This window comes from Mastigoproctus giganteus, chromosome 7 (genome assembly GCF_048544385.1).
Source record: "Mastigoproctus giganteus isolate SK-2022 chromosome 7, ASM4854438v1, whole genome shotgun sequence".
NCBI classification, from domain to species: domain Eukaryota; kingdom Metazoa; phylum Arthropoda; class Arachnida; order Uropygi; family Thelyphonidae; genus Mastigoproctus; species Mastigoproctus giganteus.
The window spans coordinates 133,654,030-133,673,650 of record NC_143581.1 but is presented as its reverse complement, the minus strand read 5'-3'; the positions used below and the strand labels follow the sequence as shown (position 1 = coordinate 133,673,650).

Here is a 19,621-nt window from a genome sequence, read left to right as displayed (position 1 = left end):
ACCAACTGTAAATTATAAATGGAGGGAGAGGGGCATTCACAGAGGGTAGTCCCTCAGACCTAAGTTCCAGGCTTAGACCTGAATGAATGTCAGGTTAACTAATGTGGCTAGGCATAATGGATGGGATAATTATAAATTAGCAGGCAACAAAGAAATCTATGGTAAAGACAAACTAGTCTGAACAAGTCACCAAGGAGGTAAGCAAGCTAGGGCACATTATGAGAATGTCTTTGGATAAAAATTCAAAGAAAAGGGATAAACCAACTAAATACGACCAGCATAACTACTGATCATCCCATGCTTCTGACAAACTGATTAAATATTTTGTGTCAACAGTCTCCCACAAAGAAGTTTATAGGGATAGAATTACCAGAAATACACCAAGTTACAACTGGGAGCTAAATAATTTCAGGATGACTGAGAAGATAGGGGAAGAGAAATTATTGAAGATAAATATACAAGTCACCTAGAACTGAGGAATTATATTAAAAGAAAGGGAAAAAGAAGTAAGCAGCCATAATTATGATGGCATCTTTGGTTTAACGGGAGGAATTGGAGGTGTGCAAATGTATTGCCAATTCTCAAAGGGGGGGTGAGGGATCAATGGGTGATGAGAACAATTACAGACCTATCATTTGACTTCTCATCCAGGAAAAAGAATGGAGTAGCTGAAGAAATGCAAGAGCATTTGTCTAGACAGGAATGCAGTTATATATCAATAACAGCATGGATTCACTGGTGTATATGTATGTATGTGGTAACTCACAGAGCTGTAGAACTTTCCTGGATTTGCTGGATGACTGCATTCTACACGAGTATGTTTGAGGGACAACAAGAGGAAGCATCATCTTATTACCAAAAGTGACGCTTTTGCACTAAGAATCGCTTGAAGAAGATCCTCTAGGCAGAACATAGTTTATTAATATGGGACTTAAAGGTAAAACTACTGTCAAGGAGGTGATTTTGCTTTTATAAAAATCTCTAAAATTATTTTTGAAAGTTTTTAATTTCATTTCGGTGGGAAGAAACTAATATTAGCATTAGTAGAGGCATACAATGCAAGAAAGCAAGCTTATGCAGCATCAGCAAAAAAAAAAAAAAAAACCCCTCCCATTTCATCCCTCCATTCTTTAATATGTTAGCAGCTGCAAATTCTAAATGGGAAGCATTGAGTAAAGTAATTGTAGAAGCTACTCAATTTTTTTTTTTTTATACCAATCAGAGATTTGCTGAAGGTTCAGACCTAAATAGATGTCAAAAGAAGTGATAACACTAGTAGCAAAAAAGAAAAATTCACAGAATGATTATAAATTATCAGGGGATAGGAGATACAGAATTCTTTGCCTGTGTTAACATTCAATGGAATGGGATGAACCACTTTCATTTATTAGATATGAATGGCATAACTGTTTTGCAACTACAGTAAACCCCCGCTATTTGCGGGATCTGTATTCGCGATCGCTGATTTAATATGAAATGAAACCTAAAAAAAATGTGAATTTTAAAGCTCCGTGAATATTTTACGCCATAAAAAAACATGGGTGTGGCTAAAATTATCTTTCCCGGTCAAAACAGCGCTCAGTGGGTACATGGGGAGGAAGTGGGGTGACAAAATCGCAAGGGTGGATGTTTCTCGCTAATTCTTGTTCAGTATGTGTTATGCGCTTGTCATGGAAGGTTTCGTCGTTTGCTTTTAATTTATATGCTTATAAATTGAATAAATTTATCAATTTATAAATTGACATGCTTACAAAAGTGATAAATCTACCGCTTCGCAGTGTAAAACACTTTTTTCGAGTGTGTTAACGGAAGAAAGTGACTTTATTGAGGACAAGTTCTTTCTAACCCGTACAAAAATATGGCTACGAATAACGAGGGAAATGTGAAAAGATCAAAGAAGGTGATGACATTAGCGAATAAAATTGAGTTATTAGACAAAATTTCTAATGGTGAAAGTGTCTCCTCAGTAGCAAAACATAAAATCAATGAGTCAACGGTACGATCAATCAAAAAATCGGAAGAAAAAATCCGCCAAAGTGTCCGTGAAAACGCGCTAATTGCTTCAAAAATTTGCTCTGTAACTCGTGATGTTAAATTAGAAAAAACGGAAAAGGCTTTAAATCTGTGGATAGAAGACCGAACTCAAAATAAAATTCCGTTACGTTCACTCATCATTCATGAAAAAGCAAAACTCCTTTATCAACACTTTAGCGAAACTGGTGATAGCACTGGCGGGATAAGTTTTTTTAGCTAGCAATGGTGCTGGTTTGAAAGAGTTGTTTGAAATTTCTAATAAATATTACATTTAATATTAAATTGTTTCTTATTTTCATTTCTTATGCTTGCATTTCACTATGTACTGTCTATGGCTTTATTTTTTTCACTTTATTTCACTATGTACTGTCTACCAGGCTTTACATACCAACTAAGAAATATTGTTCAAGGTTCAGGTCTAAATGGTTGTCAGATGAACTAATGAGACATATGACAGAGAAGAAAAATGCATGGGATACATACAAATTAATGGTTGACATGGAAGCCTATGATAGATATAAGTTGGTCTGTAACAAGTCACAAAGGAGATTAGGCAGGCAAAGGCAGATTATGAGAAATCCTTGGCAAAGGATGCAAAGAAAAACAGAAAAGAGTTCTTTACCTATTTAAACTCAAGAAGGAAAGGGATGAATCAGATTGGTCCACTGGATGTTGATGGTTCAACAGTTGAGGATCCAGCTCAGGTGGCTAACAATCTAAACGAGTATTTTGCATCTACATTCACACATGAGGAGTTATTCAGGAAGGGGAATGTCGTAGGTGAAGTAAACATTGGCAGTGAGCTAGATTATTTTCTAATAACTGAGAGGAAAGTGGAGGAGAAATTGTTGAGGATAAACATAAAAAAGGCACCCGGGGTGGATGGGATCTATCCAGTTATATTAAAGGAGGCAGCAAAGGAAGTAAGCAAATCCCTAGCCATAATTATGAGAGCTTCTTTGGACTCAGGGGAGGTACCCATGTACTGGAGATGTGCAAATGTAACCCCAATTCACAAAGGAGGATCAAAGGCTGACACAAGTAATTATAGACCAGTGAGCTTAACTTCTGTTCCAGGAAAATTAATGGAGGCACTGGTTAAAGAAGCACTGCAGGATCATCTGGACAAGAATTCAGTTATAGCTCAGACACAGCATGGTTTTGTTAAGGGCAGGTCTTGTCTGACCAACTTGATTGGATACTATGATGTAGTCACAAAAGAACTGGATGCAGGGAATAATTTTGATATTATATATTTGGATCTTAGAAAGGCTTTTGATACTGTTGCGCATGGAAGACTGCTGCACAAATTGGAGAAGTGTGGCATTGGAGGCAAATTGCTGCTATGGATAAAGGGATGGTTGAGTGGCAGAAGACAGAGAGTGGTAATCAATGGACACAGCTCAACGTGGACTAATGTTATTAGTGGAGTTCCTCAGGGTTCAGTGTTGGGTCCATTGTTGTTTTCTGTATTTATAAATGATATTGATGATGGTGTATCAGGCTTAATGTCCAAGTTTGCAGACGATACCAAGGTTGGCAGGGTTGTTAAGGACACTACTGATACTATGCTGCTGCAACAGGATCTGGAAAGGTTGAGCAGATGGGCTGAGAGGTGGCAAATGAAGTTTAACATTGACAAATGTAAAGTACTACATATGGGAAACAGTAACCCCAGATCAACGTATCAACTTCGTGGTACTACGCTGACAGTGGTAGAGAATGAAAAGGACCTGGGGGTAATTGTGCAGGCAGATATGAAGTTCTCTGAGCAGTGCAGACGAGCTGCAAGAGTAGCTCATGGTGTCTTGTCAATGATATACAGGAATTTTTCTAGCAGGGACAGGGATGTGATTATTCCCTTGTATAAGGCATTGGTCAGGCCACACCTTGAGTACTGTATACAGGTCTGGAGGCCTCATTTCAAGAAGGATGTAGAGCTGCTGGAACGAGTACAGAGAAGGGCAACAAGATTAGTGAATGGAACAAAGGGTTGCTCTTACGAAGAAAGGCTTAAGTTTTGCAAATTACAGAGCCTGGAGACTAGGCATCGGCGAGGTGATCTGATAGAGGTGTATAAGGCTTTGAATGGCTTGAGCATGCTCAATGCCGATGGGATTCTTCCTCTTGCTCAGAATAATCACCTGAGAGGGCATAAATTCAAATTGAGGAAGGACGGATGTCGGATAGATGTGCAGAAATTTGCCTTTAGCCAGCGGGCAGTTGGTTTGTGAAATAGACTCCCATCGCTTGTTGTTGAAGTTGATAGCCTAAACAAATTTAAGGCTCAGCTGAACAGGTATTTCGAACGAATGGAGGGGTGAAATGGGAGTAGTGGTTGTTTTTTTTTTTTTTTTTTTTTTTGGCTGATGCTGAATAAGCTTGCTTTCTTGCATCATATGCCTCTACTAATGCTAATGCTATGTACATAGTCATATTATGAAGGTACATTTATTAATACATATAATACATACATAGACAAACTTTTAGACTAGTTTTTCTTATATATTACATACTTTGGAACGGATCCCTTTATTACTATGGGAGCCATAACTCAGTATTCGCGTTTTGGGTATTCGCGACATTTCTCAGGAATGTAACCCCCCGCGAATAGCGGGGGTTTACTGTACATTCATACTAGAAACATACTGAATTCTTACTAGGAGCTAAATGATTTTGTGTTAACTGGAAGAAAAGTGAAAGAGAAATGGCTGAAGCTAAACACAGTTAAGGCATTGCGGCTAACATAATCTGTCCAATTATTTTAAAAGAAGTGGAAAAAGAAATAAGAAAGCCATTTCTTTCATAATTATGAGCACATCCTTGCAGATGGAAGATGTAAATATCTCTCCTTTTCATAAAGAAGGATCAAAGAAAAAAGTAATTACAGATCTGTAGGCTAAACATCAGTTGTTGGCTTCCTTAATCTCCTGTATTTATTAATGTTATTGATGAAGGCATATCAAGTTTAATGTCTGAGTTTGCTGATGATACTACAAAGATTGGTGGGTAGTGAATTACAGGAATCAGAGTATACTACTGCATTAAGACCTGGAGAAACTAGGCAGATGAGCTGAAAAGTAGAAATTGAGGTTTAGTATTGATAAATGCAAGGTACTGAATGTGGGTAGCAGTAACCCTAGAATTACATACCATTTGGTTGGTTCCTCATTCAAGTTAGTGTAGAACAAAAAAGACCTAGAGGTAATTATACAATCTTACATGATTTTCTTTGGGAGTTCTCCTACTTGGAGAACAACTCATGGAGACAACTCTACGGGCTTTCCTAGCAGTCTGTGTGCAGGCTGCTAGGGCAGCTCATAAAGTTCTGTCAATGAAATACGGGAACGTTTTCAGCAGGAAGAAGATGACAATTATCCTGCTGTATAAAACAATGGTTCAGCTACATCTTGATTATTGCAATACGATATGGAAGCCTCATTTTAGTTTGGATGTGGATCTGTTGGAACAGGTGTAGAGAATGAGTTGCAAGATTTGTCAGAGAAACAAAAGAGGACCATTACCAAGAAATGACTTCAGTTCTGCAAATTGAATCATCTGGAAAGCCTGCAAGGAGATCTGAATGAAGTGTTTAAAGCTTTAAATAAATTGAATAAACTAAATGCTGACAGTTTGAGTTAAGTTAAATGCTGATGGAAACCTTATTCTTTCTTGGACAACATACATAATGGTACGTAAACTTTAAATAAATAAGGATGATTATCAGATGGATATGCAAAGATTTTCTTTCAGGTATAGAGTAATTGATTATTAGAAAAAAACTTCTGTCTTGTGTCAATAAAGTGGGGTAGTTTGAATTAATTTAAGGAAGAATTAGGCTTATGTTTAGAGGGAATTAATAGGTGATGTGGGAAGCGTTTTTTTTTTTTTTTTTTTGGATAATTTGCTTTATAAGCTTGTTACCTTGCGTCAATTGCCAATACTACTACTATGTGCCACCACATTCACAAATAATCATGAGACAGATAAATAATATTGTGCATTATTATTATTATTATAAGATATTCCTCCCTTCAAGCTACTTCCACACTTTTTTTTCCTGTGCAGTAGTGGCTCTTCTTTTTTCTATGCTAATTCAACTCTGTGTCATGAAATTTTACTGTGACAAAATTATGTCAGCATCTTTTAGGGCTTTAGAACTTAGGGAATTAAACTCTGTGCTTTAAATAATCTATGAACATTTCAGTTAAATTAAAAATTTACCTGAAATGTTCATAGATTTTTGGTAAAAATAATGTTCAATATGCAGTACCTCCAAGGTTATCTTGATAATAGGATTTAGAGCTGATATCATCATCAGCCATTTTCAATCCACTGCAGGATGAAGGCCTCTCCAGCAACTTTCCAGTTCCTTCTGTTTTGAGCACTGGCCATCCATTTACTACCCAAAAACTCATGAATTTCATCTATCCATCTCCGCCTTTGTCTTCCAGGTTTTCTTCTAGCTCCTCTTGGGTACCATTCTATTATTTTCTTAGTCCATCTGTCATCATGCCTTGGAGCTATGTGTCCTGCCCAACACCATTTTAGTTCTTTAGTTTTGATAAGAATGTCCTTTACTTGAGTTTGCCTAATCCATGTGTTTCTCTTCTTATCTAACAGTCTGATTCCCAATATAATTCGTTCCATTCTTCGCTGTGTAGTTCTCAGCTTCTCTTCCATTCGTTTGGTGAGTGCCCAAGTTTCACTTCCATAAGTCATGGTGGGGAGTATACATTGATTCATTATTTTACATTTCAGACAAACTGGGATATTGCTCTTCAGTATGTGACTATATTTCCTGAATGCTATCCATCCAAAATTTATTCTTCTCTTGACTTCCAGCCGTTTATCATTATTACAGCTAATAACTTGTCCCAGATAAGTATATGACTCTACCTTTTCAATTACTGCTCCTTCAATCATTATTTCCCTTTCCGTGGCATACTTGTTCATCATTACTTTTGTTTTAGCCATATTCATCTTTAGTCCAAAATCCTTACTAACTGTGTATAACTGATTAAGATTTACCACAATGTCATCTGCAAATTGTAAATGGTTTAGGTACTCTCCATTCACATTGACTCCTTTCTGCGATCAGTCTAATCTTCTGAAAGCTTCCTCAAGGGCAGCAGTAAACAGCTTCGGAGATATTGTGTCTCCTTGTCGAACTCCTTTCTTGATTTTAAATTTGCTACTGTCTTTGTCTAGTCTAATAAAGGAGGTAGCACTCTCATATATTTTCTTCAAAATCATAATATATGGGGTATCTATGCTTTGTCTTTCCAGTGCCCGGAACATTGCCTTATGCTGTATGGAGTCAAGTGCCTTTTCATAGTTCACAAATGCCAGGCATAGTGGTGTTTTATATTCATTTGCTTTCTCCATTAGCTGTGATATTACGTGAAGGTGATCCATAGTTGAGAATCCTGTCCTAAAGCCAGCTTGCTCCTTCGGTTGATTCTCATCAAGTATTCTTTCTAATCTGTTACTAATGACCCTTGTGAACAACTTGTAGATGTGGGATAACAAGTTATTGGTCTATAATTTCCAATTTCTGATTTATCTCCTTTCTTATGCAGCAAAACTGGTGCCTCCGTAGACAGGTGGGAAGGAGCAGCAGTGCGTAGCACACGCTTCTTGATTAGATCAGGGTTCGAGCCCGTCACCACCAAATACGGAGGATGCTGAAAGGTCAGGAATGACCACCGCATATTCACGGAGCAATATGGCCTTAGTTTCTAATGCTCCTAAAAAAAAAAAAACAAACAAACAAATGCAGCAAAACTGATTGCATTATTCCATTGCTTAGGCGTCACACCTTTTCTAATGCACTTTGTGAAGAGCCTTGCCAGTTTTTGTGTTATGTCTCTTCCAATTCTAACAACTCTACAGTAACTTCATCTTCCCCCCGGGGGCTTTCCGATTCTTCATTTTCTTCGCCGACCGGGCTAGCCGAGTGGGTAAAGTACCTGCCCAGCAACCCAAAGGTCGCGGGTTCGATTCCCGCCTCGGGCTTGGATCAAAGTACTGCAAAAAACCTTGGGAGGTGCAATATGGCCACAGAAGCTGATGCGCCACCAACTACCAAATCAAAAAAAAAAAATCAATCATTTTCTTCAATGCATGTTCTACCTCATCAGGGAGAATATTGGGTATGTCGTATGTGTTGCTACTTTGCAATCCATCTTCCCCACTGCTGGTATCATTCCCTCGCTCCTTGTATAATTCTCTATAGTAGTCTTCTGCTATTTGAATTATGCCTTCTCTGCTGTTTATAAGTACACCATCGCTATTCTTCAGTTTCAGTATCATTTGTCTTTCTGTATTACTGCTCATGGCTGCTGATTTAAATCCGTTGTTTTCCCTTAATGCTTGTTCTACTTTTCTTGTGTTAAATCTTCTTATGTCCTCTCTGAGTCTCTTTCTAATGGCTTTGCATAACTCAGTATACTCAATTTTCTCCCTGTCAGTGTTTTTCTTGCTCTTCATTTTTCGCCTTCGGTTCACCATATCAAGTGTTTCTGGACTAATTTTTTCTTCTTTGGATTTCCCTTTCCCTGTAGGTTTCTTGGGCTTTATCACTTTCAGAAAGTTGTAATATTCCTCGTCGATATCTTGGTCCTGAGCAGTCTGCAGAAGCTCAAACTTGTTCTTAAGTTCCAGTACATACTGCTTTTTCTCCTCCTCTGTTATCTCAAAGACCTTTGTATTATTTACTCGAGTCAGTTTTTTCCTTTTCTTTCCTACATCTAAATTGTACATTTTACCATTCTGTGATCACTTCCAACATTTACCTTATTCTGGACAGTAACATCATTCACAATATATCTTCTGTTAGTGAGGATGAAATCGATTTCATTAGTTGTTAATCCATTTGGACTCTTCCATGTCCACTTTCTGTTCACCCTTTTCTTGAAAAAAGTGTTCATTACTGACAGTCCTTGACATTCTGCAAATTCCACAAGTCTTTCTCCTCTTTTATTTCTTTCACCAACTCCCAAATTTCCTATAATTCCTCTTTCTGCACTGTTTTGCCTTTTTCCAACCTTAGCATTGAAGTCCCCCATAATAATAGTGTAGTGGGTTTTCTGCTCATCTAGAAGACTCAATTTCGGTGTACATTTCTTCAACCTCTTCATCATCATGGCTTGATGTTGGTACATAAATCATTATAATCTTTAGCTTGTACCTCTTAGAAATCTTGAGTATTAGTCTTGACACCCTTGGTGATGTACTTTTGAATTCCAAAATGTTGTTTTTAAAATCTTTATGGACCAGAAACCCAACTCCACCTTCACTCCTTTCACTGTTTCCATTGGTGTACAGCAGATTTCCACTTGATAAACTTATAAGTGATTCATTTCTTCTTCTTGTTTCAGCCAAACCGATGATATCCCAATTCACATTTTCTAATTCCTTTTCCAGCTCTAATATCCTGTCTTCACCGATGAGTGATCGTACTTATAACAGGCCGAGTTCAGTTTCCGTGCATGGCAGCCTGGTCGTACCCAGAGATTCTTAGCACCCTCTGCTTCCACTCTGATCCTCTCGCTGCCATAAGAGGGAGAGTGAAAGCTGCTGGGGACTGAGGACCATTTGTATTGTTGTGCTGTCATATGCTGGAGGGTTTGGTCTTTTCCTCTTCACGCTGACCAGGCATCTTGAAGAGAACCACTCTACATGTTCGTTGCCACCTAAGTGACGTAACAGGGCTTACCATCGAGAAGGTGTGCATGAGTGGATTTTAGGGAGGTAGGCCAACTGGACTTCTCCTGAATTTTCTGTAATAGAGAGATATTGGATCCATCAGTGTTTTAGGCTGAGTGTCTAATAACACACAGGATACCTGTTCCCCTCTAAGAAGATTAATAAAGCTATAGAGCACTGAACAATGACTTTTAATCCAATAACAAAAATTTGCTGATCTGTGGCTTCTCAGAATGCTATTTTTCTAACAAAATGAAACAGTTACAGAGGGGGAAAAATGGAGGGCAGGTAAATATATCAAAGTAAATAACAAAAAGGAAGAAATAAATTTATTGCTTGCTTGTGGTTTGAGGGTCCATTGTGAATTAAATATGTTTACATGATCCTTAGAGTATCTGAAGTTTAAAATAGCAATTGCTTTTTTCTGTATGTGTTAAACATTAATTTATTACTGGACAATTATTGTAATATTGTATATGCATAGGCATTATTTGAATGCATGTACTGATTTTTTTTTTTTTTTTTTTACAATTTTTCAACAAGGTTTTTTTTTTTTTTTTTTTATATGAAAACCCCAAACACGAAAGGTATCAAAACCTATAGTACTTAGTACCGTGCATGGGTTGAAGGAGAAGTATGGGGAGAGGGGGATGCCGGAAACTTTGCTCTAGAGACTAAACATGGGTTTCACCACTTCAGGCCTCCAATAAGCAAAGTGGTGGTATTTCACCGGTTGATGAAAGTCATCTACCACCTATATGAAAAATATTAAAATTAAAATGACATATAACAGAAGGAAGCACACTTATTCTACATCTGCCAAAAAAATATATTATTCCTGTAGTCAAATATTGCCTGTCAAATCCCCCTCCTCCCAAGGTTGCTAAGCATTGCAGATTGCATATTCTAAACTATTCCTTATAGAGATAATACTTAATACTCTTCCCCAATCTAGTCGCCCTTCTTTGCATGTTCTATATATATCTATAAAAAGATATATAGAACTTCTTTTCCAGAAGTTCAATATATATATTTTTTAAATACTGCCTTGAGACCTAGATACAATATTTGAAGGGTTGAAGCAGGGGAATAAATGGATAGGCATTAATAAGAAAACTGATTAGAGAAGGTTATGGTCTCCAAGGGTTACCTATACATATATTTATAATAGTGTGCACATTAATTTGTTCCTTCATTTATTTGTTTTATTATTTTTTTAAAGATCATGCTTCTCAAGTTCAGATATCTCTGCTAATGGCTGAAGGCATGATGATGTTTAGAACAAACCATAAAAATATATTACCAATACTTGCACTCTGTATAGATGACCAGCATCATCCTTTATTAGTTTATCCATTCATGAGCCAAGGTAACTTGAAAAAATTTCTTCAGAAATGCAAGTTTTCTGCTGAAGGACACTGCCATGTACGTATATATATTTAACAAACTTCTAACATTATAAATATTTGGTTGAAGATAATATCAGAAAAGTTTTATTTCTGTAATTGATTACATATTAAAAGATGAATATTTGTGTTCCTTTCTCAGTTTTCCTGTTTTAAGTATATCTATAATTGATACAATATAATTGTATCAATTTTAAATATACTTATTTATAATTGATACAATTAATTATAAATAAGTATATTTATAATTAATTATAAATACTTACCAATAGTATTTATAATTGATCAATTATATTGTATTATTACAAAAAAATTAATAAATAAGTAGTTACTCATGATTTCATGTTTCTATGTGCTGAAGCATATTAAAAAATAAAAATAAAAAATTAAAAAAAAAAATGCAAAATACACATTGATTATGTTTTCTTATTATCAATGCATTTTCTTCAAGCATACTCTAAACTGTATATGTATAATTATTCCCTCAATTATTCCCCCACCTTCTCAGGTAGCATATAATTTGCTACTGGTAGAACTGGTAAACTTACTAAATTGTAATGGTATTCAAGATAACAAGCCATGGGTGCCAAGTGATTGACTATAGCGATTTCTAAGTGCTATTAAAGCGATTTTCTCAAAGAGCAGCTGATACTTATAGTAGTGTCCTTCATTTTGACCAGTTATTTAATTTTGCTGTTCTAAAGTAAAGATTTTAGCATACTTAACAGAAGGGAAAGACACATTTTTTCTTGTACATAGGACTATTTATTAACGCGCTAAGTACTAACCTTTCTTTATCGCTTGGTCACTGGTGGCACCGCTCCTGCCTCCACGTGGCGGAGCTGTAAATCTGCAAGAAGAAAGCCACCCTCCCAGGGCAAAAAGGAGCAAAGATGGACAAAATTAAACAGTCCACTTACGGATCTTTTGATCCAGACCTAGATAAACATGATCAAGATCATGATGACACAACATCCCATGCTAAACGACAAAAAAAAGAAGGAACAGATAATACTGTACCTCTCTTTTTAATTCTTCACTCCTCCACAGACCAACCATTGAGTAAGCTTTCTCCGTTTTTGATACAAAAATGTCTTGAAAATGTGGCCGGCCCTCCAAAAATGGTTAGGCGATTGAGATTCGGAGACTTATTATCTGAAATGACCGAATGTAGACACGCTGAGAGACTGTTAAAAGGATCTACCTTTGGTGGAATTCCTACGAAGGTTACCCCACTGCCACCTTAAACTCCTCTAAAGGGGTAATATCAGTGTGGGATCTTTTAAATGTATCGGGGGATGAACTTGTCCGGGAACTAAAAGATCAAAATGTGGTACACGCAAAAAGAATCGTCATCAAAAAGCTGGTTACCTTAGGTGTCAGGTAAGACCTTATATCCCGGACTTATTAACGATTGGGCTAGAACTGTCCTCTCTGAGCAACAACCAAGCGTGCATAAACAACAACCCAAACTCTCAGACCAGGCAAATAACACTCCTGACATCTGACAATACCAGCTGCATCTCCTCCTCATATATGTGCTAATACATCCGATATTACAAACCCAAAATCAAGGAAAAATACCCAGGACATAATCATGGATACAGATGGCACAACTATACATGAAGAACCAATTTTAGAAATCTACGCTGAAGAAGAAATGGATACTGGTCGACCAGTTTTCAAAAAACACAAATCAAAATCGGAATGTAATAAGCCAGTCACTTCAAAAAGCAGTCAGATACAGCTCCATCAATTAAACACAAATAATGGCCTGTGTTTTACAATGGAACTGCAGAGGTTTGTTGCAACAGAGATGATATCCATGATTTAATTAACCGGTATTCTCCAATTGCTCTTTGTCTTCAGGAAACTTACCTAACCTCGCAAATTTCTCCTTCTTTGAAGAATTATTGCCTTTATCGAAGGGATCATAATAGAACAAATGCTGCCCATGGTGGTGTAGCAATCCTAATAAATTCAAATATCCCAACTAAACAAATTCCACTTCAAACTGAAATAGAAGCTGTCGCTGTTCATATAACTCTCTGTATTTCAATGACAATTGTCTCAATTTACCTACCACCAAACCATACTTACTCTTTAAAAGATCTTGAAGATCTCTTCATACAGATACCTCCACCCCTCTGTATATTAGGGGATTTTAACGGGCACCACCCCTTATGGGGCGATCCTAAACTAGACAGATGGGGTCGACTAATTGAAAGCTTTCTAGAGTCGCAAAACCTTACAATACTCAATACTGGTGCACACACTCGCATACAACTCCCAACTGGACACACCTCAGCAATAGATATCTCAGTTTGTTCTCCAGTGCTAGTCCCAAGCATAGAATAGCATGTTTCAAATGAATCTTTGGGCAGTGATCACTTTCCAATCATATGCAATTTTTTAATATCAAAGACTCTTCAAACAAACCCCGCAGGAAATGGAAATTTGTTCAGGCAGACTGAGCAAAATTTCGAACATCAATCTCTCTTGATAAGAAAAAAATCCAGCTCCAGAATATAATGTAACAGATTACATAACGTCACATCTTTTGACACCACCTGGCGGCATGGCATACTGGGTGATCTATACGCCATTGGTCTGGGGGCCAACCTTCCTATATTTGTTCAAAACTTCCTACATACTAGATCGTTTCAGGTTCAGTACCAACATGCCCTCTCTACAACGTTCATGCAGGAAGAAGGTGTTCCACAAGGATCAGTACTGAGTGCCACTCTGTTTTCTCTTAGAATAGATTCTATTACAAGACAGCTTCCAAATACAGTCGAGACTTATCGTTATGCAGATGACCTTTCCATCTCCTGCCATTCCCAAAATATGAGGTCTATTGAACGGCAGCTTCAGATATTACTTAATAAAATACAACAGTGGGCTAGCCTCGATGGCTATCGGCTCTCGCAGCAGAAAACAGTTGCTATCCATTTTTGTAGGCAGCGCAAACTTCACCCTGATCCCGAATTAGAAATTCAAATTTCTAATGTCTCCATCCCAGTCACTAATAATACCAAATTTCTAGGATTAATCCTTGACAACAAGTTAAATTTTATAGACCATATTAAAAATGTACGTACTTCCTCTCTAAAAAAGTTAAACATACTTAAAGCTTTATCCGCCCAAACATGGGGTACAGATCATACTTCTCTGCTTCGGCTATACAGGTCATTAATCAGATCCTGCCTTGATTATGGAGCTCCCATCTATGATTCTGCCAGAATGAGCGCATTACGCTGGCTTGATCCCATTCAACACAGTGCTTTGAGGGTTGCTTTTAGAACATCGCCCACACAGTCTCTATATTGATGCTCACGAGCCCCCACTATCGTTACGTAGAAAAACACTGTTACTGAAGCATGCTGTTAAGATACAAAGTTGTGCCTCGCATCCCATTCAGTCATACTTGTTCAATCCACCATAAGAAAACCTCTTCAGAAATAAACCTAGCATAGTAAAGCCAGCTGGTCTTTGCCTCCTTGAACTGATGGAAGTTTGGAATCTTTCCGTTCATTCCGTACAACAGGTAGCAACCTGCTGTCAACCACTATGGTCTTCCCTTCCTCTGGAGACTTGTGACACTTGTGTCTGCCAATGGAGAAAGGGTGTTTTACAAGCATCTAATATCATACAACTTCATGCAGTTCACACTCAAAGATATAGTGATTTTTCCCCAATTTATACAGATGGCTCTAAATCTAATTCAAACGTTGGAGCAGCTGCAGTTTCCGAATACTATTATTTCAGTATCCCTTCCATCTGAATTCAGTATCTTTTCAGCTGAAATATATGCAATTAAACTGGCCTTACAAAATCTCTGTGCTGATCGATCTTTAAAATCTGTTATTTACACCGATTCGCTTAGTTCAATCATGGCTTTATGTAATTTCTCAGATAAAGTTCACTCTGTTATAGACGAAATACGAAGCATATTACTAATAATTGAAGCACGCCATCAACAGGTCATCTTCTGTTAAATTCCAGCACATTCTGGTATTTTGGGCAATGAACTGGCTGATAAAGCTGCAAAAAATCCAACTAGCTTAGACTTAACTAATATCCCTGTTTCACCATCAGACTTTTGCATTAACTATTCAAGCTGCATGCTTGTCAGAATGGACAACAATCTGGCACTCTCAAACAAATAATAAACTCTTTCAATTTAAACACGATCTGAACATTTGGCGTTCCAGTATCCGTACACCAAGACGAGAAGAAGTAGTCCTATCAAGGGCAAGAATAGGTCATCTTTATTTACTTAGAGGAGACGATCCACCACAGTGTCCACATTGTTATATAAATCTGACTGTTAAACATACTCATTGACTGCCCCTACTATAGACAAGACAGAACATCAACCCTGCTATCACTGGTAAATCTTAATAAACCAATAACTTTAGAGAATCTCATTGGTGACAAGACAAATATTTTTGAATTTTTTCAACTTTCTGAAGGAGATTGGACTTTTTAATCTTTTCTGATGTTATAAAAATATTTGATTTCCCTATAGAAAAAATGAATAGGCGCATTATAGCCATAGTAGCTTATGCACCATTAAACTCCCATAACAACAATCAAGATAACATTTTACCCTGCAGCATACTGTGAAAATAAATTTAACCTTGTTGCTATAAAGTAAGATTCCTCCGAAGTGAGGATTTTCTTGCTCTGCTGAATTCTCATTCACAGATTTCCATGCATCAATAAGGATGTCACTAATTTCTCTTTGAGATGTGGAGAAATTGAATTAGAATATTCATGAAAAGGCACAGGAAAGATAGTAATTTCTTTGAAAGTAGGTGTAGTAATTTTGAAACACATAAACATTGCCATAGGAATATTAGTGCTTCAGATAAATTTTCGGATAGTGGAAAGAGAAAAATAAAACGGCTTGGTGGGATTAGTTCAGTCAAATATAAAATTCTCTGAGAACTGCAGATCAGCTGCCAGGACACCTTATGGAGCTTTGTCAATTATATAGAAGAATTTTGCCAGTAGGGGCAACGAGGTGTATATTAGCATTAGTAGAGGCATATGATGCAAGAAAGCAAGCTTATATAGCATCAGTCAAAAAAAAAAAAAAAAAAACCACCCTTCTCCATTTCACCCATCCATTCACTCCATATGTTTGTCTAGTTCTACATTGAACTTATTTAAGTTATTGGCCTCCACTACAACAGATGGAAGTTTGTTCTGACTATCAACTACCTGCTGGCTAAAGTCAAATTTCTGCGCATCTTTTCTACCATTGTCTTTCCTCAATTTGAATTTATGTCCCTCATGTGAGTAATCTAAGCAAGAGGAAGAATCCCATTAGCATTGAGCTTGCTCAAACCATTCAAAGCCTTGTACACCTCACAGGTGCCTAGACTCCAGACGCTGCAATTTGTAAAACTTAAGCCTTTTTTGGTAACGGGAACTTCTTCTTGGTAACTTGCCTTTGTTCCACGCCATTCTCGTTGCCCTTCTCTGTACTCTTTCCAGCAGCTCTCCATCCTTCCTAAAATGAAATCTCGAGACCTGTATACAGTATTCAGGGTGTGGCCTGACCACCTCCTTATTTCTGCTAGCAAAATTCCTGTATATCATTGACAAGACACCATGAGCTATCCTTGCAGTCTGTCTGCACAGTTCAGAAAACTTCATATCTGACTGCACAATTATCCCCATGTCCTTTTCATTCTCCACTATCCTGAGTGTAATATCGCCCAGTTGGCACATTACTCTGGGGTTTCTGCTACCCATATGACTTTTTTATTTTCAACTTTTTTAGATCCTGTTGCAGTAGTGTACCATCATTACTGTCATTAACAATCCTGCCAACCTTGCAAGCTTAGACATTAACCGTAACATACCTTCATCAGTATCATTAGCATTAGCATTAGTAGAGGCATATGATGCAAGAAAGCAAGCTTATTCAGTATCAGCCAAAAAAAAAAAAAAAAACCCACTCCCATTTCACCCCTCTATTCGTTCAAAATACCTGTCCAGCTGAGCCTTAAATTTGTTTAGGCTATCAACTTCAACAACAAGTGATGGAAGTCGGTTCCACCAACCAACCACCCGCTGGCCAAAGGCAAATTTCCGGACATCTATCCGACATCCGTCCTTCCTCAATTTGAATTTATGCCCTCTGAGCTGATTATTCTGAGCAAGAGGAAGAATCCCATTGGCATTGAGCATGCTCAAACCATTCAAAGCCTTATACACCTCAATCAGATCACCTCGCCGGTGCCTAGTCTCCAGACTCTGTAATTTGCAAAACTTAAGCCTGTCTTCGTAAGAGCAACCTTTTGTTCCATTCACTAATCTTGTTGCCCTTCTCTGTACCCGTTCCAGCAGCTCTACATCCTTCTTGAAATGAGGCCTCCAGACCTGTATACAGTACTCAAGATGTGGCCTAACCATTGCCTTATACAAGGGAATAATCACCTCCTTATCCCTGCTAGAAAAATTCCTGTATATCATTGACAAGACACCATGAGCTACTCTTGCAGCTCGTCTGCACTGCTCAGAGAACTTCATATCTGCCTGCACAATTACCCCCAGGTCCTTTTCATTCTCCACCACTGTCAGTGTAGTACCGCAGAGTTGATACGTTGCTCTGGGGTTACTGTTTCCCATATGTAATACTTTACATTTGTCAATGTTAAACTTCATTTGCCACCTCTCAGCCCATCTGTTCAACCTTTCCAGATCCTGTTGCAGCAGCATAGCGTCAGTAGTGTCCTTAACAACCCTGCCAACCTTTGTATCATCTGCAAACTTGGACATTAAACTTGATATCCCATCATCAATATCATTCATAAACACCGAAAACAACAACGGACCCAACACTGAACCCTGAGGAACTCCACTAATAACATTAGTCCACGTTGAGCAGTGTCCATTGATTACCACTCTCTGTCTTCTGCCACTCAACCATCCCCTTATCCATAGCAGCAATTTGCCTCCAATGCCACACTGCTCCAATTTGTGCAGCAGTCTTCCATGTGCAACAGTATCAAAAGCCTTTCTAAGATCCAAATATATAATATCAAAGTTATTCCCTGCATCCAGTTCTTTTGTGACTGAATCATAGTATCCAATCAAATTGGTCAGGCAAGACTTTCCCTTAACAAAACCATGCTGTGTCCGAGCTATAACTGAAGTCTTGTCTAGATGATCCTGCAGTGCTTCTTTAACCAGTGCCTCCATTAATTTTCCTGGAACAGAAGTTAATCTCACAGGTCTATAATTACTTGTGTCAGCCTTTGATCCTCCTTTGTGAATTGGGGTCACATTTGCACATCTCAAGTCCTATGAGTACATCCCCTAAGTCCAAGGAAGCTCTCATAATTATGGCTAAGGATTTGCTTACTTCCTTTGCTGCCTCTTTTAAAATAACTGGATAGATCCCATCCACCCTAGGTGCCTTTCTTATGTTTGTCTTCAACAATTTCTCCTCCACTTTACTCTCAGTTATTACATGATTATCTAGCTCACTGCCAGAGTTGAATACACCTCTGGCATTCCCCTTCCTGAATAACTCCTCATGTGTGAATGTCGATGCAAAATATTCATTTAGTTTGTTAGCTACCTGAGCAGGATCATCAACAGTTGAACCATCGATATCAAGTGGACCAATCTGATTCATCCCCTTCCATCTAGAATTTACATAAGTAAAGAACTCTTTGCTGTTTTTCTTTGCATCCTTTGCCAAAGATTTCTTGTAATCTGCCTTCGCCCGCCTAACCTCCTTTGTAACTTGGTTACAGATCAGCTTATATCTATCATAGGCTTCTGTGTCACATGTTAATTTATATGTATCCCATGCATTTTTCTTCTCTACCATATTGTCTCATTAGTTCATCTGACATCCATTTAGGCCTAAACCTTGATCTCACTGTATAGAATTTAAATACTGTCTCAGACCATCGTAGTCGCCTTTATGTAAGCAAAAACCCTTCCCTTTACCCATGATGGTAGTTACCTCTTTGAGTAAATCCCACTTCAGCACACTGATCACTGCCACCTAGTGGTTCCTTTATCTGCAGATTCTTAATGCATGAAGAATCACTGCTGATAACCAGATCAAGAGTATTACTCCCTCTAGTTGCCTCCCGAACATGCTGATGCAGAAAACACTCATCCAATAAATCCACAATAGCCTTGCTAGTGTGTAAGTGACCAACCCACAAATTCCTGTCAATATCTGGGAAATTAAAATCCCCCATTAGTATTAGTAATGGCCGCATGGTGCAAGAAAGCCTATGGCTTATGCTGCACCAGCCAAAAAATAAAATAAAATAAAATATCCGAACAAAACAATGATAAAAAAAAAATAATAATAAATAATAATAATTAATAAAAAAAAATGAAATTAAATCTATCATCCCACGCGCCTCCCCTACCCGAAGGCACCATCCAGATGACCCTTGAATTTCCCCAAACTGTCGGCCTCTGCCACC

The 19,621-nt window shown here is 37.8% G+C and overlaps 1 protein-coding gene across 1 annotated transcript in view; it reads left to right on the top strand.

Annotated features, from left to right (window-relative positions):
- LOC150083210 (inactive tyrosine-protein kinase RYK-like) overlaps positions 1-19,621 on the top strand; it is a 479,651-nt gene that overhangs the window by 398,185 nt on the left and 61,845 nt on the right. Inside the window, exon 10 of the mRNA XM_090378435.1 lies at positions 10,967-11,169. Coding sequence (XP_090234561.1) covers positions 10,967-11,169 — 203 coding nt within the window. The remainder of the gene's footprint in view (positions 1-10,966; positions 11,170-19,621) is intronic.